The sequence below is a fragment of the Panulirus ornatus genome, chromosome 20 (assembly GCF_036320965.1).
Source record: "Panulirus ornatus isolate Po-2019 chromosome 20, ASM3632096v1, whole genome shotgun sequence".
Classification (NCBI taxonomy): domain Eukaryota; kingdom Metazoa; phylum Arthropoda; class Malacostraca; order Decapoda; family Palinuridae; genus Panulirus; species Panulirus ornatus.
In genome coordinates this window covers 62,140,612-62,164,469 of record NC_092243.1, presented here as the reverse complement: position 1 = coordinate 62,164,469, position 23,858 = coordinate 62,140,612, and the positions used below count along the sequence as shown (strand labels likewise).

The 23,858-nt window shown below is 41.5% G+C and overlaps 1 protein-coding gene across 3 annotated transcripts in view; it reads right to left on the bottom strand.

Annotated features, from left to right (window-relative positions):
• Nucleotides 1-23,858, bottom strand: part of LOC139756067 (putative N-acetylated-alpha-linked acidic dipeptidase) — a 160,004-nt gene that overhangs the window by 78,196 nt on the left and 57,950 nt on the right. For all 3 annotated transcript variants that reach the window (XM_071675078.1, XM_071675076.1, XM_071675077.1), the window contains exons 3-4: nt 22,269-22,356; nt 2,245-2,401 (exon numbers count right to left, since the gene is read on the bottom strand). In XM_071675078.1, coding sequence (XP_071531179.1) covers nt 2,245-2,401; nt 22,269-22,356 — 245 coding nt within the window. The remainder of the gene's footprint in view (nt 1-2,244; nt 2,402-22,268; nt 22,357-23,858) is intronic.

Sequence of the window (23,858 nt, the reverse complement as noted above, 5' to 3'; positions counted from 1 at the left end):
TAACACGCGTAGAGTCTCATTTCGAACTATTATCAATGAACCCCTTTTAAACTTCTGTATGCTTCCCATATCCACTATCTCCCTAGCAGAGCCTAAATCATCTTCACCTTTGTAATGTTTGCAAGGCACGAGTTACATATGTCATAGCCTTCACAAACAGAAAACTACATCCATAGAAAATGTACATGTGACTTTTACAACGTGAGGTATGGACAACGAAAATATATAAGAGAGATATAGGGACTGCCAACATTGTTGCGATAATACTGGAACGGAAACGTAAGACATCAAGGCCTTCAGTGTCGCGTAGATAATTCGTATATGCAAATGTTTTTAGTTGCTCCTCAGGAATAATACAAGCAAAAGACTGGATTGGATTGGATTATGAAATTGAGACTTATAAGCCAAGCACTGGAGCATCTAAGGCTATTCAGTGCTCTTACAAGCAGATGAGATTCCATTCAAATACTCAACTGACAGACCATAAATATGCAAGAATGATGAAATATAAAGACAGAGAGAACAAATAACAATAGACTCCGCGGACAAACGGATCAAATAACAAAAGATTCCACAGGCAGAAAAAAAAAACGAATAACAAAAGAAGCCACACACACACACACACACACACACACACACACGAAAAAAAAGAAAATAGTCCATAAAAACGGAAAGAAAAATCCAACCACGCCTACATGAGCTAAGGTCTCTCTCTCTCTCTCTCTCTCTCTCTCTCTCTCTCTCTCTCTCTCCCTTCGGTACTGTAGAAAGAGGTAATTACACACACACACACACACACACACACACTAAGACGAACGAAATGCCAGGAAGTACATAACGAAAAAAAAGAAAAGAAAAGAGAAACCATCGTAACCCAATTGATGTGAGGACCATCTCTCGCTCCGTGAGACATGTACAAAGCAGCAGCGACTCGTAAGTTCCGCCTCAGTTGACTGACTAATACAAATTAAATGATCGTAAAAATGTTAATTGAGAATTAGTACGACGCTACTTATTTAGGGCGTGTCGCTCTCAGTTGTGCGGCCAGAGTCGACGAGACAGAATATATATATATATTTTTTTTTAATAATAATAATAATATATATATATATATATATATATATATATATATATATATATATATATATATATATATATATATATATATATATATATATATATATATCTTCATTTCATACTATTCGCCATTTCCCGCGTTAGCGAGGTAGCGTTAAGAACAGAGGACTGGGCCTTTGAGGGAATATCCTCACCTGGCCCCCTTCTCTGTTCCTTCTTTTGGAAAATTAGAGAAAAAAAAAAACGAGAGGGGAGGATTTCCAGCCTACCCGCTCCCTCCCCTTTTAGTCGCCTGCTACGACACGCAGGGAATACGTGGGAAGTATTCTTTCTCCCCTATTCCCAGGGATAATATATATATATATATATATATATATATATATATATATATATATATATATATATATATATATATATATATAAACAGTCGTTGGTTCATGATAAACGAAAATTCTGTTGTTTTTTTTTCCATTTAGTTTGGACAGTTTGGATAAATGAATTAGTAAATTTTAAAACCGACGGACGAAAAAAGACAAACTGTCACTTCGAGCTCTGTGACCCTCTGCAAAAAAAAGGGAAAAACAAAAAATAATACTCAGTGCATCAAGCATGAGTAAGTACTGAGGCAAGTATGATGAAATGAATAACACTCAGCTTACAAACTGTTGAATAATATGTTTATATTGTCATAATGATAAGTATGATACTGTCATGATGATGGTAAGTATGATACTGTCATGATGATGATAAGTATAATACTGCCATGATAATGGTAAGTATAATACTGTCATGATGATGATAAGTATAAGACTGCCATAATCACAACAAAGTTACAAAGGGATAATATGCATGAAAATGTCACAATCACAACAAAAACCCACGGTGATGAATAAGTACGTACGTCATAGGCATAAAAGAGATGGGCATCTCCCCCATCTCTTCCCCCAACACACACACACACACACACACACACACACACACACACACACACACACGCTAATGCAAAGAAGAAACATAATAATGTTAGCAGGATTTAATCACATCATCCAATCGCCCTCGGGAAGGCGGAGGTAAGGAACCATCTCTTAAACAGGAGAGTGGATGTGGATTAAGCTGTACCGGGTAGGATAATACAGGAAAGGTGGGAGCTAAGCCAAGGTCACTCACCGTATTGTTCTTGTCCCTGAGTGGGTAGGAGAGCAGGACGGTGTAGGGCACCAGATGGACTTCGTCGAGACCTTGATCCTCCCACTGGCCTTTCACCCACTCGGCCTGCTGGGTGTCTGCCTCCGTGCCCGCCGTGTGCGGTTCCGACGTCAGGTGCCTGACGAAGGAGAAGCAGAAGCGACCTGGTCAGTCATGGGTTGGGACTCGTACATGGTCATGGTTGGGACTCGTACATAAGGGGATCGAACTCTCCTGGTCATGGGTGAGACTTGTACATAAAGGGATCGAACTCTCCTGGTCATGGGTGGGACTTGTACATAAAGGGATCGAACTCTCCTGGTCATGGGTGGGACTCGTACATAAAGGGATCGAACTCTCCTGGTCATGGGTGGGACTCGTGCATAAGGGATCTAACTCTCCTGGTCATGGGTGGGACTCGTACATAAGGGGATCGAACTCTCCTGGTCATGGGTGGGACTCGTACATAAGTGGATCGAATTCTCCTGGTCATGGGTGGGCCTCGTACATTAGTGGATCGAACTCTCCTGGTCATGGTTGGGACTCGTACATAAGGGGATCGAACTCTCCTGGTCGTGAGTTGAACTCGTACGTAAGGGGATCGAACTCTCCTAGTCTTGGGTGGGACTCGTACATAAGGGATCTAACTCTCCTGGTCATGGGTGGGACTCGTACATAAGGGGATCGAACTCTCCTGGTCATGAGTGGGACTGGTACAGAAGGGGATCGAACTCTCCTGGTCATGGGTTGGACTCGTACATAAGGGGATCGAACTCTCCTGGAGGTGTGACAGTTAAGTGTGCGGGTGGAGAAGACTTGGGGTTTGAAAAATGTCAGAGGATCTTGGTGTCTTTTGATGTCTCATTCGAATAAAACCGGGAAAATCTTGATTAGCATCTGTCTATCTATCTGTCTGTCAAACAATATCTACAAATTAGGATAACATTTTACAGTATATTTATATATATATATATATATATATATATATATATATATATATATATATATATATATATATATATATATATATATATATATATGTATATATATATATGTATATATATATATATATATATATATATATATATATATATATATATATATATATATATGTATATATAAAAGAAGAACTAGTGGTAGGGAATAGTAGGGGTCGAGATATTATTAAAAGAGAACAAGCGAGTTCATGAGCAAGGAAGAAAGAAAGAAGGGTTTGGGAGAGAGATTAAAATCATTACATCAACAGGATGTGCAGGAAGGGGGAAGGGGAAAGTGGGATGAGGAAGGAAAACAAACGAATGAAAGAGGAGATAACAGAGTGAGAGAGTGAGAGCAAGAGAGTATGCATTGGCCAGAGGAATATAGGGACGAGAGGTGAATGAACTGGTAGGAGAGAGTGAATGATGGGAGAGGACTGCTGTAGGAGACTACGATGAGATGTGTCCTAAGTGTAGGAAACAAATGGAAAAAGAAATACACCGTAAGAACACCTCAAGTAGAGTTAGAGTGTTACTTAAGCATGGAAAAGTGGCCTGGCTGAGGCGGACTCGTATGAAAGTTTGTACCAGACTGATAGAAAACGAACGAATTGAAACCACAAGGGATCACACCCTCGGCTCAGCTGTTCTCCAAGCGCGGGTGTTGTTCATTCTCGAGTCATGTTTACCCGACAACTGCACGGCCCACCCTCACTCACTCATGACCTCAGTCAGAACAGACACGGCCCACCCTCACTCACTTATGACCTCAGTCAGAACAGACACGGCTCACCCTCACTCACTCATGGCCTCAGTCAGAACAGACACGGTCCACCCTCACTCACTCATGACCTCAGTCAGAACAGACACGGCCCACCCTCACTCACTCATGGCCTCAGTCAGAACAGACACGGCCCACCCTCACTCACTCATGACCTCAGTCAGAACAGACACGGTCCACCCTCACTCACTCATGACCTCAGTCAGAAAAGCGATGGATGAGCGTATGCGGAGAAAGGAAAAACATGAACGAAAAAAAATTGAAAGTACTTTCAGCGAACGCCTGAAGAAAATAAATAAAATTAATGATATGTATGAATCAGTGACATTAAGAGGAGCAGTATTAATGATTGGTTTAAAAAAAGGAACCATGAAATACCCACATATTTAATTATGAGGACAGAGGGTGCACGAATAGTTAACAATGGTGTATTTTTATCTTAAACATTGCAGTTGGACCTTCTTAAGACTTAGTATAAAGTTGTGAAGACGAGGGGAACCATGACAGTGAAGCTTCGTGCTGTATAGAGTTTGATGTGAGCCACAAATATGTATTCCTTCCTGCTGTCCTGGGAACTGTTCTACTTCAACAGGTGTTGTTTAAGGTGTCTGAACTCGAGCAGAGAGAAATTATGGTATGGTTTTTAACTAAGCTTAGGGTAATGTCTAAATTTTGTGTGATTGTGTTATTACTCGCGTTTTTCTAATGGTTTGGGGTAAAATGATTGTGCATTGATTTCAGAGAGAAACTAAATACGTTAACTTTTTCGAATGTTTCTGTCATGTTCACTACGGAGGGAGATGACACGAAACGAATTTTCACTACTCCCTCCATAAAACCAGATTTATTTGAACCCTCGACTAACGCATTTTCACCTCACCCTTGACAGACGCGTTTTCAGTTAATCCCTGAGACACGCATTTTCACCTCACCCTTGACAGACGCATTGTCCTTTCACCCTTGACTAACATTTCTTCATGACACCCTGGATAATAGTGGCCTTTGAATACGAAGAGAAATAAGAAGATACTGAATAAAAGTAATTCATTATTTCCTTATAACGGAGAGAGGCATAAAATAGTAATGAAATTGAGTAATGATATGTTATTTACTGTAATGTTTAAGAATGAGGGGATTGGCATAACGTGAGAAAAGGAATGAATATGACAAAACACACTTGGTGGATAGGATTAGAGATGTGGTCACCTGAGTAGACAAGAAAAAATGCAGATGTGTAACTATTCGTATTGTGTTTAGTCATAGTATCTATAGACTGTTCGTATTGTTAGATACAGGAAAATATGACATATCACTTTACACTGCCTGTGTAGAATCTTCAGTTATCATGAATATGAACCTAAAGCAGTGAGGAATTTAGTTTCTGTGATAGGACTCCAGAATTTGGGCGTCAAAAACAGAGTAAAGGGGGAGAGCAGGGAGTAGTACACACCATGGTATGTAAAGAAAGTAATCACATAACAACAATGTAACAAAATTACAAAAAGGGAGTAGGAAAGTAAGGGTAAAAGGGAGGGACGAGAAAGAGTAGATGGAAGGACAGTGGATGATGAAATAACGAGAGTAAGAGGGTAAACGAAGTGAGACGAAAAAAGGCAAAGGAAATATATATGTATATTATTTATCTATTCATTATACTTTGTCGCTGTCTTCCGTGTTAGCGAGGTAGCGCAAGGAAACAGACGAAAGAATGGCCCAACCCACCCACATACACATCCACACACGCATATATACATACGTATACATATATATACATACACAGACATATACATATATACACACGTACATAATTCATACTTGTTGCCCTTATATATATATATATATATATATATATATATATATATATATATATATGTGTGTGTGTGTGTGTGTGTGTGTGTGTGTGTGTGTGTATTGATGACACGCAGGAGAGGATATAGAAAAGAAGGCGTAAAAATTGAGGATGGATGATGGCAGAGGTGGACATCGTAAATCTTGGTTTGAAAGTTCGTGGGATGGGGTGTTCGAATGGGGGAAGTGTGTGTGCGAGAGAGGAGAGTATTGTGGATTTGAGATAAGAGCGAATGTGTGAGAGGAGAGTATAGGTATAAGATTAGAGCTAGTATGGGAGAGGAGAGGGTTTCAGAGCAGGGTAAGTGTGTGTGCGAGAGGAAAGTGTGGCGGGTGTAAGACAACAGGAAGTGTGCGAGAAGAGAGTATGGGGTGTGAATTACAGCAAGTTTGTAAGGGAGAGAGAAGGATGAGTGTGAGGAGATTTTGTGTTTGAGACTAGAGCAAGTGCGAGACAGAAGAATGCTCATAGGAGGTTAAAACAAGTGTGTAAGAACAAAGAGTGTGTGTGAGTATAGATCAAGTGTGTATGAGAGAAGATGATAGTAGGTGTGAAACTACAGCATGTGTGTGAAAGGAGAGAAGAATGGGTGTGAGAGTAGATCTAAATACGTGACAAGAGAGTGTGTGTGTGAGGTTAGACAAAGTGTGTGAGAGGAGGGACGAGTAGGTAGAAGAGTAGAGCAAATATGAGAAAGAAAAGTGTTGGGTATGCGACTACAGGAAGCGTGTGAGAGGAGAGAAAAGAGGACGTGAGAGAGTAAAGCAAGTATGTGAGAGGAGAGAGTTAGCGCGAGACCAGAGTCTGGATGTGGTATAGCCGGTGTGTGGCTGCCGCTACTTGCTGATATTGGTTCCCAGGCAATCTGCCCCATGAAACACATCAGGCTACATAAACCACCGTTAACCCTGGCTAGTGCCATGCTAGGGGTCAGGGAGGAGTGTGGAACAGAAAGGAGGATGGAAAAATTAGAACACACAAGTAGTGTGGAACGCAAGGAAGAGGAACAGAAGACAAATAGATGAGGATAGGCAGGGGTGTTGACAGTTGAATAGAGAACAGGCTGGAGAAGGACGGATGTAGAGGAGAGGAAGGAAAACTATAAGTGAGAGGAAACAAGACATGGAAATAAACTACAACAGAAGAGCCTCATTAAAGACAACGTATAAGTGTGTGTGTGTGTGTGTGTGTGTGTGTGTGTGTGTGTGTGTGTGTGTGTGTGTGTGTGTGTGTGTGTAATTACCTATTTGAACACTTCGGGGAGGGAGTTTTACTCTCGTGAGGACCCCATCCATCAAGCATTTTCAAATATTATACCACTTTTTCAACTTCTGTATACTGTCTGCATTTACCATGTCTCCCTCATTTTGTTCCATTCATCTACTACTTTTATACTATAAAGTTACATCTTCACATCTTTATTTTTGCCATCCCTAGCATACTGTAGAGCAGTCCTTCTTCCCAAGACCCTTCTATTTAGCTCCCTCATAAAAAGATTAAACAGCCTTGGTGAAATCACACACTCATGAATTAGACCCATCTTCACCTTATGCCACTAACCTTATCCCCCCTTCCTCTTTGCACACAGTCTTATTCTCTCGATAGAATCTCGGTGTTTGCAGTAGCTTTCTTCCTACACAACACATTCGTAGCACCTACCACAAGGCATCTCTGACATATACCTCCTCCATGTCTATAAATACCACAAACATATCCTTCTGTTTCTCTGAGTATATCTTACTCAAGCGTCTTTTACCGCTCCTGAAGCCATATTTGTTCCTCCTTCATCTGAGATTCTTTGCATGCCTTTACCCTCTCCATCATCATTACCCAATACGTAATTCGAGCATTCCCCTTTGTCCACCTTTCTTTTAAATGATGATCTTATACAAGCCTCCCGCCAGTCCTCAGGCACCTCACCATAAGCAATGCACACACTGAAAGAAAAAAATCCCGACTAGCCAATCTACAACATCGTCATCCTCTTTCTTGAGAAATCCAACTGGGAATTCCTCCACTCGAGCTGCTTTAACACCACACATCATCTTATGCAAGGCTTTCACCAGCTCGTCCCCCTTTCACCGGACCAGTGGTTATGACTCTCACTCAGCATTCCTCTTGTTTTGCATAGCTCTATGTCCCATACAGTTTACAACTGCCATCTTATGATCAACTACAATAGGCAGTCCTTCAAAATACTCACACTATCTCATCGTCAATTTTCCTCTGCCTGTTACCACTTCTTCATCTGCTCCCCTTTACTGATGGTCCATTTGCTCTCTTGTTCTCCTCACACGACTCACCATTTTTCAGAAAGATTCATTTCTTCTTCTTCCTGAAGTTTGCCGATACTCTCTTACCCCAACCTTTCATTTGTCCTGTTTTTCAGCCCCCTTCATCTTCCAGTTGGCTTTCTGCCACTTCCTCTTTACACCATCAATCACTTGCGCTTCTTCCCTGTGGATACTGCCCATACACTTTTCCCTCCTATTTCACTATCAACTTAACATCTTTATCTCGCCACTCACTAGTCTTTCACAAACGCTTACATCCCATCACCCGCGTGCCATACACTCCATTCATGTAAGCAATGCACTCCATGATACTTTCCATTCCTCGTCCACTCCTCTAGTTTCGCATACTCGCACCATATAACATTCTTCACCTAATATATCTCGATGTCTCCACACACTCACACACACATGCCTCTCTTACAAGCTCATTTTCAGTACCCATCTTCCCATCCATATAACTCCCTCTTTTCCCAAAACCTATTCAAACGATCGCGCTTGCCACTACCAGGAAGTAATACAGCATATTCATATTGCACGCCCATAAGTTAGTATATATTCCACTGATTCCCACTCACTCCTAACCGAACTCCCTCATGTATACGTATGTATGTGTGTACAATTTTTTTTCTTATTAAACCTGGCATCTCAATGCCGTTTTCCGCGTTAGCAAGGTAGCGTCAAGAACAGATGCCATAGCCTTAGAGGGAAAATTCCACACTTGGCTATTTGCTCTGTCTGTTCTTTTCGAAAGTTTCACAGGAAGGGAGGATTTCCAGCCACCCACTCCCACGCATCTTAGTCGCCTTCTACGACACGCAGGGAATACGTGGCCAGAATTCTTTTTCCCCTATCCCCATGAATAATATATATATATACCACCTTGTCAACATACATAGTCAACAGTCCTTCAAAATAATCAACCCTCTCGTCCTCAGCTTTTCTTTGCCTATTTATTATTCTTAATATCCCCAGGACCAGTTTCTACGAAAGAGTCCTGGTGTTACCCAAGAACCTTTCTAAAGCTTCCGACTGTCCATCGTTGCGGCACTTTCACTGGCAAGGAAATGTAGACTCCTTTGGAGTGAGTCGTTCTTTGACAAGATTATACTCCCAGTGTTAGAGCTAGCCAAAGGTGACTTCTCACTCGCTGCCGTAACCCGGCGCAGTTGTAGTTATAATAACACCTATTCTTTGCATATATATATATATATATATGTATATATATATATATATATATATATATATATATATATATATATATATATATATATATATATATATATATTCCTATGAGTCCACGGGGAAAATGAAACACGATAAGTTTCCAAGTGCACTTTCGTGTAATAATCACATCTTCGATGTACATCAACTGACTTATATTTCTCTCTTGTGTCTCCCCTAATGGTGTGATTATTACATGAAAGTGCACTTGGGAACTTATCGTGTTTCAATTTCTCCGTGGACTCATAGGAATATCTTGATCACGAGCAAAATTGTGATCCTTTCTAATGTATATATGTATATGTATGTATGTATATATATATATATATATATATATATATATATATATATATATATATATATATATATATATATATATATATATGATAAAAGCGAGTAGATATGGGCCACAGATATGTTCATTCCCCTGTCATCTTTTTATCCTACATGAGCGAGAGGAGGATATGTTAGTAGCCTGGAAGATCGAGTGTAATTAGTCCAACTGTTGAACAGACGAAGAAGAGAGACTAAGGCGGTGTTCTTCGCTGTGGTCTGATGGCTGTGGGGAACGACGTGATGACTTTGATGATGGGAGTAGTGATGGAATAGCTCCTCTTGTATAGGTGGTTGTGGCGTTGATGGTTGGTGTGGCGGCTGTGGATGTGGTGGTAACAATCGTGGAAGTGATTAATGTCGTGATGGCCGTATTGGTAGTTGTGTACACGGGAAGGGTTAGAAAGGGCACTTACCCCCCCTATCACCCACCCACCTCTCCCTCCGGCTCAACAACAAATGGGAGGTGATGGCAAGGTGGCGGTAGCTGTGGTCCTTGTGGCTATGAAATGCCAGTAGTGCCGGTGGTGGAATGGACTTTGGCAGTGTTGGCCCTGGTTGTGGTGGGGGACTGTGGTGGTCCTGGAGGTGATCGGTGGCTGTAGTGGTAGGGGTAGTGGTTGTGGTAAAAGTAGAAGTGTGGTGGTGGATGTAATTCGTCGAAAGGCCTTCGTCTCACGATGAGACGATCTTTTGGGAGACAGAACGAGGGGGAGGTGTGGGGAAGAGAAGGAGAGGAGGAGGAGGATACTCTGACGGTTAGAGGAAGCAGGAATAAGAAATTGATGATGAGGGAGTAAGAGACGTGATGGGGAATAGAAAACAAGGGAGGGAGGAGGAGGAGGAGGAGGAAAGCTGGTAAGATTCACACGGGTGGAGAGTCTGGGTGCAGGAAGAACAACAACAACAAGAACAATAACAACAACAACAACAACAAGAAAAGAGAACCCGCTCAGGCTCGGTAATGGGCATATGTGAGTTCGATTTATACGAGCGGGATATTAAGCCGGCCGCCGGCAAACCGTATGGAATGGTTATTTGACCGTCATAAGTATTCCGCTGTAGGTTTCCCACGATTTGATCGCGTTGCGGCGTCGGCTGGGTTATCTCGTATAATTTTCACGTTGGTCCAGGGTTTACGTTAGGACGGTACCATCCATGAAGGTTGGACCACGTTAGGATACGACAAGTTACGTTAGATAGATGAGAATAATGATCATCTCTAACACTACGAGCCTCCATTGTGCAGAACATTCAGCATGACAACGTGGAAGGCAACTTCGTCAGAATCAAGCAATCGGAACGATGATTCGGTGGTTACTATTCATAAGCAATGGTGTTACCTTGCCTTGTCAGCCGGGATCCCCACTAGGGTGAAGATATTGAAGATTCAGTGGTGAAAATGGTCGACGAACACAAAGACTAAAAGCGGTATATAGTGACTGAGCTGATACTAAAACCATCAAGTGAATCAATATATTCAACAGTAGAATAATTAGCCAGGACTTGCGAATCAATATTTCGCCAACCAACTAAGATACAACCTCGCAAAAGATTAGTTTTTACTCGTAGTGTAACCTGAAGTAGGACGGTCAGACAGACACACACACACACACAACCATACAATATAGCATTCACCTGACCTATGTCTAGGTCCAATTTAACAGTAACATCAAAACACGAGAAATATTTCCCACACATTTCGTGTAGACTTAAAACAAGAAACTACTCGACTATCATCGGTCATGGATGAAAACAATATGAACGTATCTCCATTTTTCTGTCCTCGTCTTTGTATGGTAGACATACCTAATAGGGTTGGTGGGGGTGAAGCACCACAGCTTTGACAAGCTTAGCCAGCCAACAATCGTACCTCAGCTTATAGCACCACAGCTTTGACAAGCTTAGCCAGCCAACAATCGTACCTCAGCTTATAGCACCACAGCTTTGACAAGCTTAGCCAGCCAACAATCGTATCTCAGCTTATAGCACCACAGCTTTGACAAGCTTAGCCAGCCAACAATCGTACCTCAGCTTATAGCACCACAGCTTTGACAAGCTTAGCCAGCCAACAATCGTACCTCAGCTTATAGCACCACAGCTTTGACAAGCTTAGCCAGCCAACAATCGTACCTCAGCTTATAGCACCACAGCTTTGACAAGCTTAGCCAGCCAACAATCGTATCTCAGCTTATAGCACCACAGCTTTGACAAGCTCAGCCAGCCAACAATTGTATCTCAGCTTATAGCACCACAGCTTTGACAAGCTTAGCCAGCCAACAATCGTACCTCAGCTTATAGCACCACAGCTTTGACAAGCTTAGCCAGCCAACAATCGTACCTCAGCTTATAGCACCACAGCTTTGACAAGCTTAACCAGCCAACAATCGTACCTCAGCTTATAGCACCACAGCTTTGACAAGCTTAGCCAGCCAACAATCGTACCTCAGCTTATAGCACCACAGCTTTGACAAGCTTAACCAGCCAACAATTGTATCTTGTCTTATAGCACCGTAGCAGCTGTGACAAGCTTAGCAGGCAGTTGTAAAAGAACTTAAAAGCACTACAGTTGTGAAAAGCTTGGCTGGCAGTTGTAAAACAGTTTAAAGCTGTGGTAACCATAACCAGCCTACACTTTTAGCTCAGCTTAAAGCACCGCAGGTAGGACAAGTTTAACCAGCAGACGGTGTACCAAGCTGAGAGAAGCTTAACCAGCCAACAAAATTTGTAACGCAGCTTAAAACATCACAGGTAGGACAAGTTTAACCAGCAGACAGTGTACCAAGCTGAGAGAAGCTTAACCAGCCAACAAAAGTTGTAACGCAGCTTAAAACACTACAGGTAGGACAAGTTTAACCAGCAGACAGTGTACCAAGCTGCGAGAAGCTTAACCAGCCAACAAAAGTTGTAACGCAGCTTAAAGCACCACAGGTGTGACAAGGCCTAGCTAGTCAACAGCTTGTCACTCACTCGGAAGTTCTGTCAGGGGTGTCTATGGCCAGAGACGTGGCCCACATCGACCAACCAAATGAGCCTACCAGAGTCTAGTTGTTACTGGTGATCATGATCGAAAATGTAAGATGAAATGAGGAAAGATGAATATGGAGTGGAGTAGATGAGTTAGGAAGTGCGTAATGAGGAGGAGTGTGACCCTAAAGGAATATGTGATGTGATGGAACAAATATACGTTAGTGTAGGGTGTGTAATGGTGTGGTGGCGTATTCTCTATAGAGGGAATGTCAGCATGAGGATGAAGAGGTATGTTAGAGAGGTGGTAGTGTATGTGTGGGAGGCTAATATAGAGGATACATGTGTCTTTTCCACAGTCTGTCTCTCTGTCTTTTTCTCAGTATCATTTATATTCACTCAATCTGTCCACCCATCTTTTAGTCCTCCTGTCTGTCTCTCTCTCTCTCTCTCTCTCTCTCTCTCTCTCTCTCTCTCTCTCTCTCTCTCTCTCTTCCGTAGATACATACGTTTCCAACCCATGGATTTCCCAGCCATAAATCCCTCCTGGCAAAATATAAACGGCAGAATTTCAAAATAAAAACATTCCCCTAACCGTGAAATACACTGTGTCCTTGTAAATTGGACTAAAGCGTTTATTCAGGCGGAAATTGATAATTGAAAAAATAAATACACACTGGATGTGATAGAAAATAATCATGGCGACGACTAATTATAAGTAAATCAACTGGCCATTTTCGGTTCAGTGGTGGGTTGTCTGTTTTGTGTATATCTATCGCTATTTCTGACTATTATTTCAATCATCTACCTCTTTACTTGTCTGTCTATTCTCACCCACACTTACTTATCTGTTCAGTTACATCTTGACCTTGTTTACTGGCAGTCGTCTTTGTTGAGCTCTCTCTCCCTAATAGCAAATGCAGGTTATCATTATTAAGATGGTTTAAGCGTCTCGCTTTACGTGCCCTGGACGTTCACAGGAGTTCGCAAATGAATTTCTTTTCTCTGGAATAATAGGGACTTCCGTAATTCTTTATCTTTTTTTTTTTTTTCTATGTCCCTTGTACTGTTACAGAGTTTCTTTAGGCTAAACTATCAATCACGTGATGAGCATTTATAATAATGTTTCCCAAGAGAGAGAGAAGTTTAACTCGTTATTCGAAGGCGTTACTGACAGTTTCAGATATCTGTCAAACAGGGATAACCGAAGAGATGATCATTTACAACACAGGCATCTAAGTCAAGTACATGTCCAGGCAGGCGTTCATGAGGTAAAGAGCGTCCCTGTTGCTGGGTTTTTCACTTAGGAATTACCACTGTGAAGAAAACTGTGGAAGCGCAGAAATACTCAAAATCATATCGTACATGATTATGAAGAAATAATCATGCTGAAGAGGTTAATGATCATAATAGTAATAGTAATGATTACAGTGATAATAATAATGACATTGATAATACGAAGGCTTTTAATATTAACATTACAATTGTCATGATTGTTATTATCATTGTTGTCATTATTATTACAAACAGCCTCGAAGGGAACCAGTGGTCTGCTGCTATTTGAATTCCTTTATATTCCTTTGTATTTGTATTAGTAGTAGTAGTAGTATCTTTATCAATCTTGACAAAATCTTCCTCCAACGGGAGCTGTAGCCAGGGATATTATCGATATGAGGAAGACATCAAAAAGGCATCCTAATAACTCTTGAGACGCGGTCGGAACGCGAGAGAAGACTCGACAATTTTCTCAAAGATCTCTTGAAAAAATATGTATCTCACGTTTAGCCGCGGAGAGAAAATGATATTTCCCACACTTCTGATATCAAAACTAGCCACTGTAAGAGTGAGGGATATGTAGTGACCACAACATAAAGTCATTGTAAGTTACGTCTTTTCCAAATTACTAAACAATTCATGTGCTGGAAACAGGACGACAATTCATCCAAAGAGAATGAGTAATTTGTCACCTTGGCAAATACTACGTCGAATTTATCGTCACCACTTCGAGGGGGCCAAAGCTCTTACATCTTGCAGAACTTTTTCCTCAAGAGGTCCTTCCCCTTCAGAGATCTCTAACCGTGGGATTTATTCCTCAAAGGTCTCTCACCGAGGGATTTATTCTTTTGACGTCTCTTCCCGCAGGATTCATGTCCATATGAAGGAGACATCCCCTCCTCACGTGGACTCTACTCCTCAGAAGTATCTTGCCGAGAAGGATCTGTTCCTGAGGGATCTGTTTCCCCAAAGGTGTCTCCCTGAAGAATCTATTCCTCGAAAGTACCTTCTGGAAGATCTGTTCTCTAGAGCTCTCCTTCGGAAGGATCTTGTTCTTTAGCAATCTCTTACTGTATCTGTTCTTTAGAAGTCTTTTCCTAGGGCGTCTGTTCCTCAGAGGTCTCTTCCTAGGGCGTCTGTTCCTCAGAGGTCTCTTCCTAGGGCGTCTGTTCCTCAGAGGTCTCTTCCTAGGGCGTCTGTTCCTCAGAGGTCTCTGCCTAGGTCGTCTGTTCTCAAAGTCTCTTCCTAGATCGTCTGTTCCTCAGAGGTCTCTTCCTAGGGCGTTGTCTCAGAGGCAAGAATGCCTCCTCGTTCGTGTTAAAGTGCGGGGCTGTGTGTGGGAAAGACGAAATACAGAAGACCTGATGGTCTATGCCAAAGTTATCTTCTGGAGCAGAATAATAATATCCTTAATTCCTAACCTATATAGATGGGAATAGGATAGTAAATCAGGTATGCTTTTAGTCTATCCTAGACCATCGTGCAATCTTCACAAGGCCTAAAGGTTCTTCTGGATTATGTTCCTGGTTTTGGGCTCGTTTTCTGTCCTGGATATTGCTGCTGCAATGTTGAAATGCAACATTTCAGCATGTAGAAAATGGCAGAAATCTTGGCTATGTTAAAATCTAACGAGGCTAAAATAGTTCCTCTGGCCAATAGTTCGTCTGGCCATGCTCTTTAAGTCTGGGATTTAAAATGACGTATCTAGTAGATAATGTCGTGTGGTTGCCCAACATATACGACAGAAAAAATCATTATCATCTCATCTGTTGCTTTCATCTCTTCATCGTATTTTCTGTCTATTGCCCTCTTCTCCTCGGCTGTTTCCTGTTCTTAAAAGTACGTCATATTCTTTTTATTTTTATTTTCACAGTTTAACATTTCACTGTTCACATTTAGATTATTTTAGATTTCCTCTTTCATTCTTTGAAGGATGATACGAGACAATTTACAATGCTTTTAACTTTATGTAGAAATGATGGTAATCTTCAGTGGCCTTATTTGCATCGTTATTCCATTTAATCGCCCATGAATGTTTATACTCGATTTTAAGTCCAAATACAAGCTGGCAACCCGATTTTTTTTTTCTTTTTTTTTTTTTATACGAACAAAGGCTTAAGTATAATTCACGATGAACTGAAAAAGCAAGACAAGTAAGTATGCGGTTTTCGTTCTATTTTTTCTTCTTCTTCTTCTAATACATGTTCGCCGTTTCCCGCGTTCGCGAGGTAGCGTCAGGAACAGACGAAGACAAGGCTTCATTCGTTCACATCCACTCTGTCATGTGTAAACGTATCGTAATCACAACTCCCAACCCACAGCCAAGCCCTACAGACCTCTCTGTGGTTTTCCTGGCTGTCCATTGACAGCATTTCCCTCACCACCACCTAACCCGCGTATACTTTCACCTTTTTGCCGATATACATCCGATCTCGCCTGGTATTTCTTCACACAAGTCTCTTTTCCAAGCTCACTCACTTTCACCACTCTCTTCCCAATCACTTTATTCCCTTTTCCCATTTTTTTTCTTGTGCATCCCACCAGCTACCCCTTTGATGACATTCACATTCAAGAGTACTTTGTACTCTTTGTACTCTTCTTGGTACTTTTCTTTCAGTTATTACATAATCCAGTAACTCCCTGCTTTTCATCACTCCTACTCACCCGCGTATGTAATGGGAAGAGAAATGGGATGGGGAGGATCCAAGTAAAATGGGAGGGGGAGGGGTTGATGGAATGGGAGGTAGTTGAGGGAGATGGAATGGAAGGTAGTCGAGGGAGATGGAATGGGAGGTAGTTGAGGAAGATGGAATGGGAGGTAGTTGAGGAAGATGTAATGGGAAGTAGTTAAGAAAGATGGAATGGGAGGTAGTTGAGGGAGATGGAATGGGAGGTAGTTGAGGAAGATGGAATGGGAGGTAGTTGAGGGAGATGGAATGGGAGGTAGTTGAGGGAGATGGGATCGGAAGGAGGAGGGTCAGGAGACGGGCAGGGTAGGAGGAAGACGAGTGGCCTGGAGAGTCTGTATCACCAGATCTACATAAAGCCTTAAAACAGCACCTCCTTCCCCGCCACCTTTAATCCGTATTCTTAAAGACGAGGGCGGGAAGACTGTACACTCCCACGTGCTGTTTCCTCCTCCCTCCTCAGTGCCTTCGCGTAGCCTACGTGAGCCGCCTCGACATAGATGCCAATAACGACTGAGACGGTCAAGTTCAATGTGGAGCCAAGAGTGTGAGAATGACAGATGATGATGCTAATGGACAGCCTTGAGGTCAAACTCGTTATCCTAAGCAAATCTGTTTTGCTGCGGGAGTAATCAGTAGCCTGTCATTTGCTGCACTTGATTATATAAAAAAAAAAAACGTTCGACTGACAAAAATGTTTACTCAAATGTTACAGACGTTGTCAAAGAACGTTTGCTCTGAGAAAAATGTTTACTCAAATGTTACAGACGTTGTCAAAGAACGTTTGCTCTGAGAAAAATGTTTACTCAAATGTTACAGACGTTGTCAAAGAACGTTTGCTCTGAAGGAACCCAAGTGTAAACAAGACATTGAACCTACCATCATGACGGGTGTGCTCGTAACCATATAAATGAACTACGGTGTCCATATGAAGTCTTTGTTTGTCTGTATTAGGAAAAGAATCACTGGTTAAAGATACACCGACTGGATGAGGCTACCCCGATCACGTTGAGGATGATGGGTTCATCGGGTTTAATTGCCGTGAACGGAGTAAATTGATGAGGAACGAGTGCTTGGTGTCGTCGCATATCAAACACAGTTTGACCTTGGCTTCAGCAGTATTCATACTGTCTTAAACTTCAAGAACAGTTTTCAGAATAACATGTAATACTGGTAAAGGTCAAGATATATATATATATATATATATATATATATATATATATATATATATAGTGATATCCATTTCCAGTGTTATTTCTTCATAACGTGGGGATATATATATATATATATATATATATATATATATATATATATATATATATATATATATATATATATATATATATATTCTGTACGTCTGTGTTAATCTCATACCTCTTATTCGCCTGGTGTAGCCAGTGGACTAAACCACTGACAAAAAAAAAAAAAGGATATGATGATTAAACTTACTTGAACATCTTTGTGGACGAGGCCAGCCAAGGTCATGAAGGAAGTTAAAAATGTGAAGAGGATTACTTCATTGTTACAAAGGGACCTAGAGAACTCTAGAGTTAGTATAATGATGTATTAGCCTAAAGTGAATGTCAAGTAACACGGATATGGTCCATAGTGAAAGCTGTGAGTATCATGTTGAATGGAGTCAGGTGTGAGAATGTGTGTGTGTGTGTGTGTGAAAGAGACTTTGGAGTCGACATCGTCCTTAACCTGTCGTCAGACTCACACCTTAAGAGAATGTTATACTAAGGTGACAAACTGTCAGTCTGCTGGCAAATATTAGAATTGCAATCGAATACACAGGTAAAGAGAGAATGAGTATGCTGTTCACATCTTACATTAGAAATTAGAATATGCTTCTCAAGGTTCAGAGAGGGGACGTCAAAGATGACGCCATGAAAGGTTAAAAGCCTTACGTTTGACAACGGGAAAGAGAGAAGAGTAATGGGTGACTTGACTATCGTCTTTTTAAAGTTTTTAAAGCAGTCTGATGATGTCAACGGAGAACCCTTCGTCGAAAGAGGTCATGAATTGAAAGTAAACGAGCAGATTGTCTGAGGAAATGTAAATATATATTTCTGTTGTATAAGGATTGTGAATAAGTAGATTAACAATGTGGTGAAATTGTGAATATTGAAAGTATGGAGAAGTTAACGTAGTTGTACGATAGTTAAGAAAGTGCAAAAGAATACAGTACACTCTCCCGAGGTGTACAAATGGGTTGTCACAAACACACACACACGCGCGCGCGCGCGCGGATTGTGAAACGTCAAATATTGAAACTGATTCACACCCTTCAGGAGATAATATAATTGTAATTCATACAAGGTCAGATGAACATATCCGCAACTTTTCATACGACCGAATGTGTATATATATATATATATATATATATATATATATATATATATATATATATATATATATATATATACTTTCACAGATACAAATCGCACTCTGGTTGACCACTTGAGCGTGTGATGGCACACTGGTCGTGTGTAAAACTCGTCTTTCCCACATTTACGAATCAGATGTCAAAGACTCCTTTACGAAAGAGAGAAATCTCGACGAGACTTCTTGAGGACGCGTCTCCCCAACTATGATAAATTCTCAACATCAGGGATTACTTCTGGGTCACTTGTGTAGTGATGAATCTTTTAATAAGGCTTTCCGAAGCGAGAGAGACACATACACACAGAGCACAAGAGACCAAAGAGATTCTCTCTCTGATGATGAAAGGCATAGTAATGCACAGATAAGGATTTGACGATGTGTTTTTATGCTGGATGAAAGACGGGTCAAGTATTCTCCAGAGGACATATATAAACTGACTTGGTAATCTGTGGGTGGACTCGTCCATTATTAGATTTTTGGAAATAGAGGAGCAAAGAATATGAAGAGATGACCCATTTTCTTATACTGAATTCTAGGATTCCATTCTCTTTACATGAGATGGATCCTGTGCTTCAGATGTTTCGATCCCGTTCTTACTTATCAGTTTCTTGGGTTATAAAGGTAATGAAAGTATTATTACGACGAGACAGTCCATTGTAAGTCATTTTAGGGCAGTGGACATTGCGCCGTGCCTTTTATACTGTACCAATAGGTGAAGCGGATTGCGGAACCTAACTTAAACTAAACTAACTTAACCTGAGCTAGAATAACCTGACCTAAGCTAAACTAAACTAACCTAAGCCAATCAAAACTACACTAAACTAACCTAACCTATGCGAATTTAACTTATGCTCAACTGACCTAAACTAAATTCACCTATTCTAATCTATACCAAACTAACCTAACCGAATACAACCTCAGGATCAACTCCACTGACCTAGTATACTCTGCTAATAGCAGAGAGTAAACAAAATAGCAGTAATGGTTGCATTTCATCGTTTCCGCTGTTATTCAGCAAGACTCAAAAAAAAAATCTCTTTTCCACCACAGCTTCAGCAAGTTACGGTTGGTTGGTTGTTCGGGGCCTTGAGCTCGAGCCTGTCAACTACCCAGGGCCATTAAGGCCTTCAACGTCAAGCTGCTAGCTACAGCCACCACACGAAAAATCTTTGACGCGTTTTTCAGGTGTTGAGGATATTTCAAAAACAGTATATATATATTTACACACTCATTATGCATGTGACGCCTCATTTCCCTCCCCGTACGAATATTTGATGATCAGACTCCTATTAACTGAATTGTGACACATCTACAGTATCTTCATATAACTCGATCCTACCATTGTTTATTCTTATACTAACCTTGATTCCATTATAGAGGTTCCTCTTGATTTTTGGATAGTCTCGATGCTCTCTGTGAGGAATCAAAATCTCCTAACTTCTTCCCTACGTATTCTGACCTGTAATTTCCGAGTCGGTAAGATAACACGTTTTCCTCCTTTTTTTTCCTCAGAGTTTTGTAAGAACATAAGAGCAGAGGCCTATTGGCCCATGCTAGGCAGGTCCTGAACCTACACACTCCCTACCTGCCTTAAATCATTCTGCTACACCTACTGGGGATGAATAGAAATCCATTTCTTCCCCAATAAATCGCAGTCTAACAGTCTGTTTTCACCAACGGAGTTGAGAATTTCGTGTTGTATACTGTTACTTGCGCTCCCTTTTACTTCTCTTCAACGGAACAGCCTGCCACTGTTCACTCACATGCTCGATGACAAATATTTCATGTGCCATGCACATATCCGACCATTCAGCTCTTATTTACAAAGGTATGCAAAAGGAATTCAAACAGCAACAGACCACTGGGTCCCTCCGAGGCTGGTTGTGACAAAGGAAGAGATATGAAATTCGTAGATCAGTGATGGTAAAGACTAGAAAGACAGATATATTCAAAAGTGAAAAAAAAAAACGCTTAAAAGTTTTCATCTAGATAAGAAGGCGCGGAAATAATGTTAATAGTGGATTTGGAGAGAACTAGTTTTCACATGCATACTTCATCATCTCACTCGACAGCCAATCTAGATTTTTTTTTGTTTCATTATTGTTTTACACATTTTGCCCCTTCCAGTCTCTGTTCCAGGCCACCCACTACCCACATCATTCATATCTTCCCCCACTATTTCCATAAAATACTCTTCCCATCTCTCACACTCCACCCAAATTTACCAACAGTCTACAATACTTGTTCAACACACTTCCTTTTATACACTCCTAACGTCCTCTGTGTTCCAGTTTCCTGTTTCCCAAATTGCTGATGATCCTCTCATTAATTTTCATTTGTCACTTTACTTATACCTTAATTTTTCTCTTTTGTTTTCCTTGAGATTCCCAGTTTTCTCTTGCATCTACGATAATTTTTCCAAGGAAAATCATCGAATATATTCCATTTTCTGTATTTGTTATATATACATACATCACGTCTTTAAAAGTATAATGATTGTCTCCAGTGAAAAGCCTCTTCATTAAGAACTTCGTTACGTCTTCATTTACCGTGTTGTTCCTCTCTCTCTCTCTCTCTCTCTCTCTCTCTCTCTCTCTCTCTCTCTCTCTCTCTCTCTCTCTCTCTCTCTCTCTCTTCCCACACTCGTTTTTATTAAACTTCCTCGATCGTCTGTGCCACCTTTTGTCTTGACACAGTCTTCACCTGATTGTGCCACAATTACCCACCTTTTGCACCGTAAGGTCAACATCATTGATCATCCCATGAGTTTCTGTTGGAAGTCTGCCTTTATTATGTTCGTCCATCACGAATCTTACCCTCCTTGCTTTCATCACACGCACTCCTTAATCTTGAACCTCAGCAGCATACTACAAACCTATACATTATCCACTTGACCCATCCCTTCCTCCCCATAGATACTACACAGTTCACATCACCATTTCTAAGCAACGGACAGACCAGCCTATGCTATTTGACGCTCTACACATACACACCTCCCACGTCAAGAGATATTCGTGTATTGGAAAAGATGGACGTAAGGAAATACTGAGACACAGCGAGAAGACAATCTCGCGTCGCATCCCGTATCGTTACGACTAACGGAAGGCGATTTTGCCCGATCACCCCCCTCTCTCTCTCTCTCTCTCTCTCTCTCTCTCTCTCTCTCTCTCTCTCTCTCTCTCTCTCTCTCGAGCCACCCTAGCCTACGTATACACAAGAGCTGATGCAGGTTACCTGAGTGTTGCATCGATGGCATCCTTGCTGGCCATCCGCAGGATCATCCGCTCCGGGTCTGGCTGGTCCTCGTCTTCCTGCAGCAGAACTGAGGGAGGAGGAGGAGAGGAGATACAGGAAATGATGCGCCGTTAGAAAACTTCATGGAGGTAACAGGAAAATCACAGGATCCAAAAATGACGACAGGAACCCCTCTCTCTCTCTCTCTCTCTCTCTCTCTCTCTCTCTCTCTCTCTCTCTCTCTCTCTCTCTCTCTCTCTCTCTCTCGTTCTTCTCCGCTTATGTATTTTATTTTGATATTGATATTTACCTTTTCTTAAATCCTTTTTTTTTTTTTTTTGCAGAACGAGTACAGAGTTTTGCACTCATGGAGCCAGAGAGAGAGAGAGAGAGAGAGAGAGAGAGAGAGAGAGAGAGAGAGAGAGAGAGAGAGGCAAAGGCTTTGGGATTTGAAGTATTTTACTGCAAAACAAACTGCAGCCGTAACACATAACTCAATTATAAACAAAAAACGAAAACATTCACAAATGCAATAAACTGCAGTTTCAATTTTCATGTGAAATCATTGACTACTTTTTCATTTTTTTCCTCGAAGTGATATATATATATATATATATATATATATATATATATATATATATATATATATATATATATATATATATATATATATATATATATATGTGTGTGTGTATGTGTGTGTGTGTGTGTGTGTGTGTGTCTGTGTGTGTGTGTGTGTGTGTGTGTGTGTTATCTCTGGGGATAGGGGAGAAAGAATACTTCCCACGTATTCCCTGCGTGTCGTAAAAGGCGACTAAAAGGGATGGAGCGTGGGGCTAGAAATCCTCCCCTCCCGATTTTGATTTCCCAAAAGAAGGAACAATGAAGGGGGCCAAGTGAGGATATTCCCTCTAAGGCTCACTCCTCTGTTCTTAGCGCTACCTCGCCAGCGCGGGAAATGGCAAATATGTATGAAAATAAAAAGTGTGCGTGTATGTGTGTGTGTTACCGGACTTCGCCTGCTCGAGGTTACACCACAGGTGATCAGATGATTTTAGTGAGGCTGTATCACTAAAAGTACATCTCATTACAGAACTTCTCGTCTTAAAGGAGTCTGAATCTCCCTGCTACTGGGTTTCTGTCATCCTTCTCTTCCTTCGTCCCTACCACTCGTTTCTTTTGTCCCTATCACCCGTCTCCTTTTCGTTCCTCTCACCCATCTCCTCCTTCGTTCCTACCTACCACCTGTTTCCTCCTTCGTCCCTACCACCTGTCTCCTCCTTCGTCCCTACCACCCGTCTCCTCCTCCGTCCCTACCACTCGTCTCCTCCTTCGTCCCTACCACCCGTCTCCTCCTTCGTCCCTACCACCCGTCTCCTCCTTCGTCCCTACCACCCGTCTCCTCCTTCGTCCCTACCACCCGTCTCCTCCTCCGTCCCTACCACCCGTCTCCTCCGTCGTTCCTCTCACCCGTCTCCTCCGTCGTTCCTCTCTCCCGTCTCCTCCGTCGTTCCTCTCACCCGTCTCCTCCGTCGTTCCTCTCTCCCGTCTCCTCCGTCGTTCCTCTCACCCGTCTCTTCCGTCGTTCCT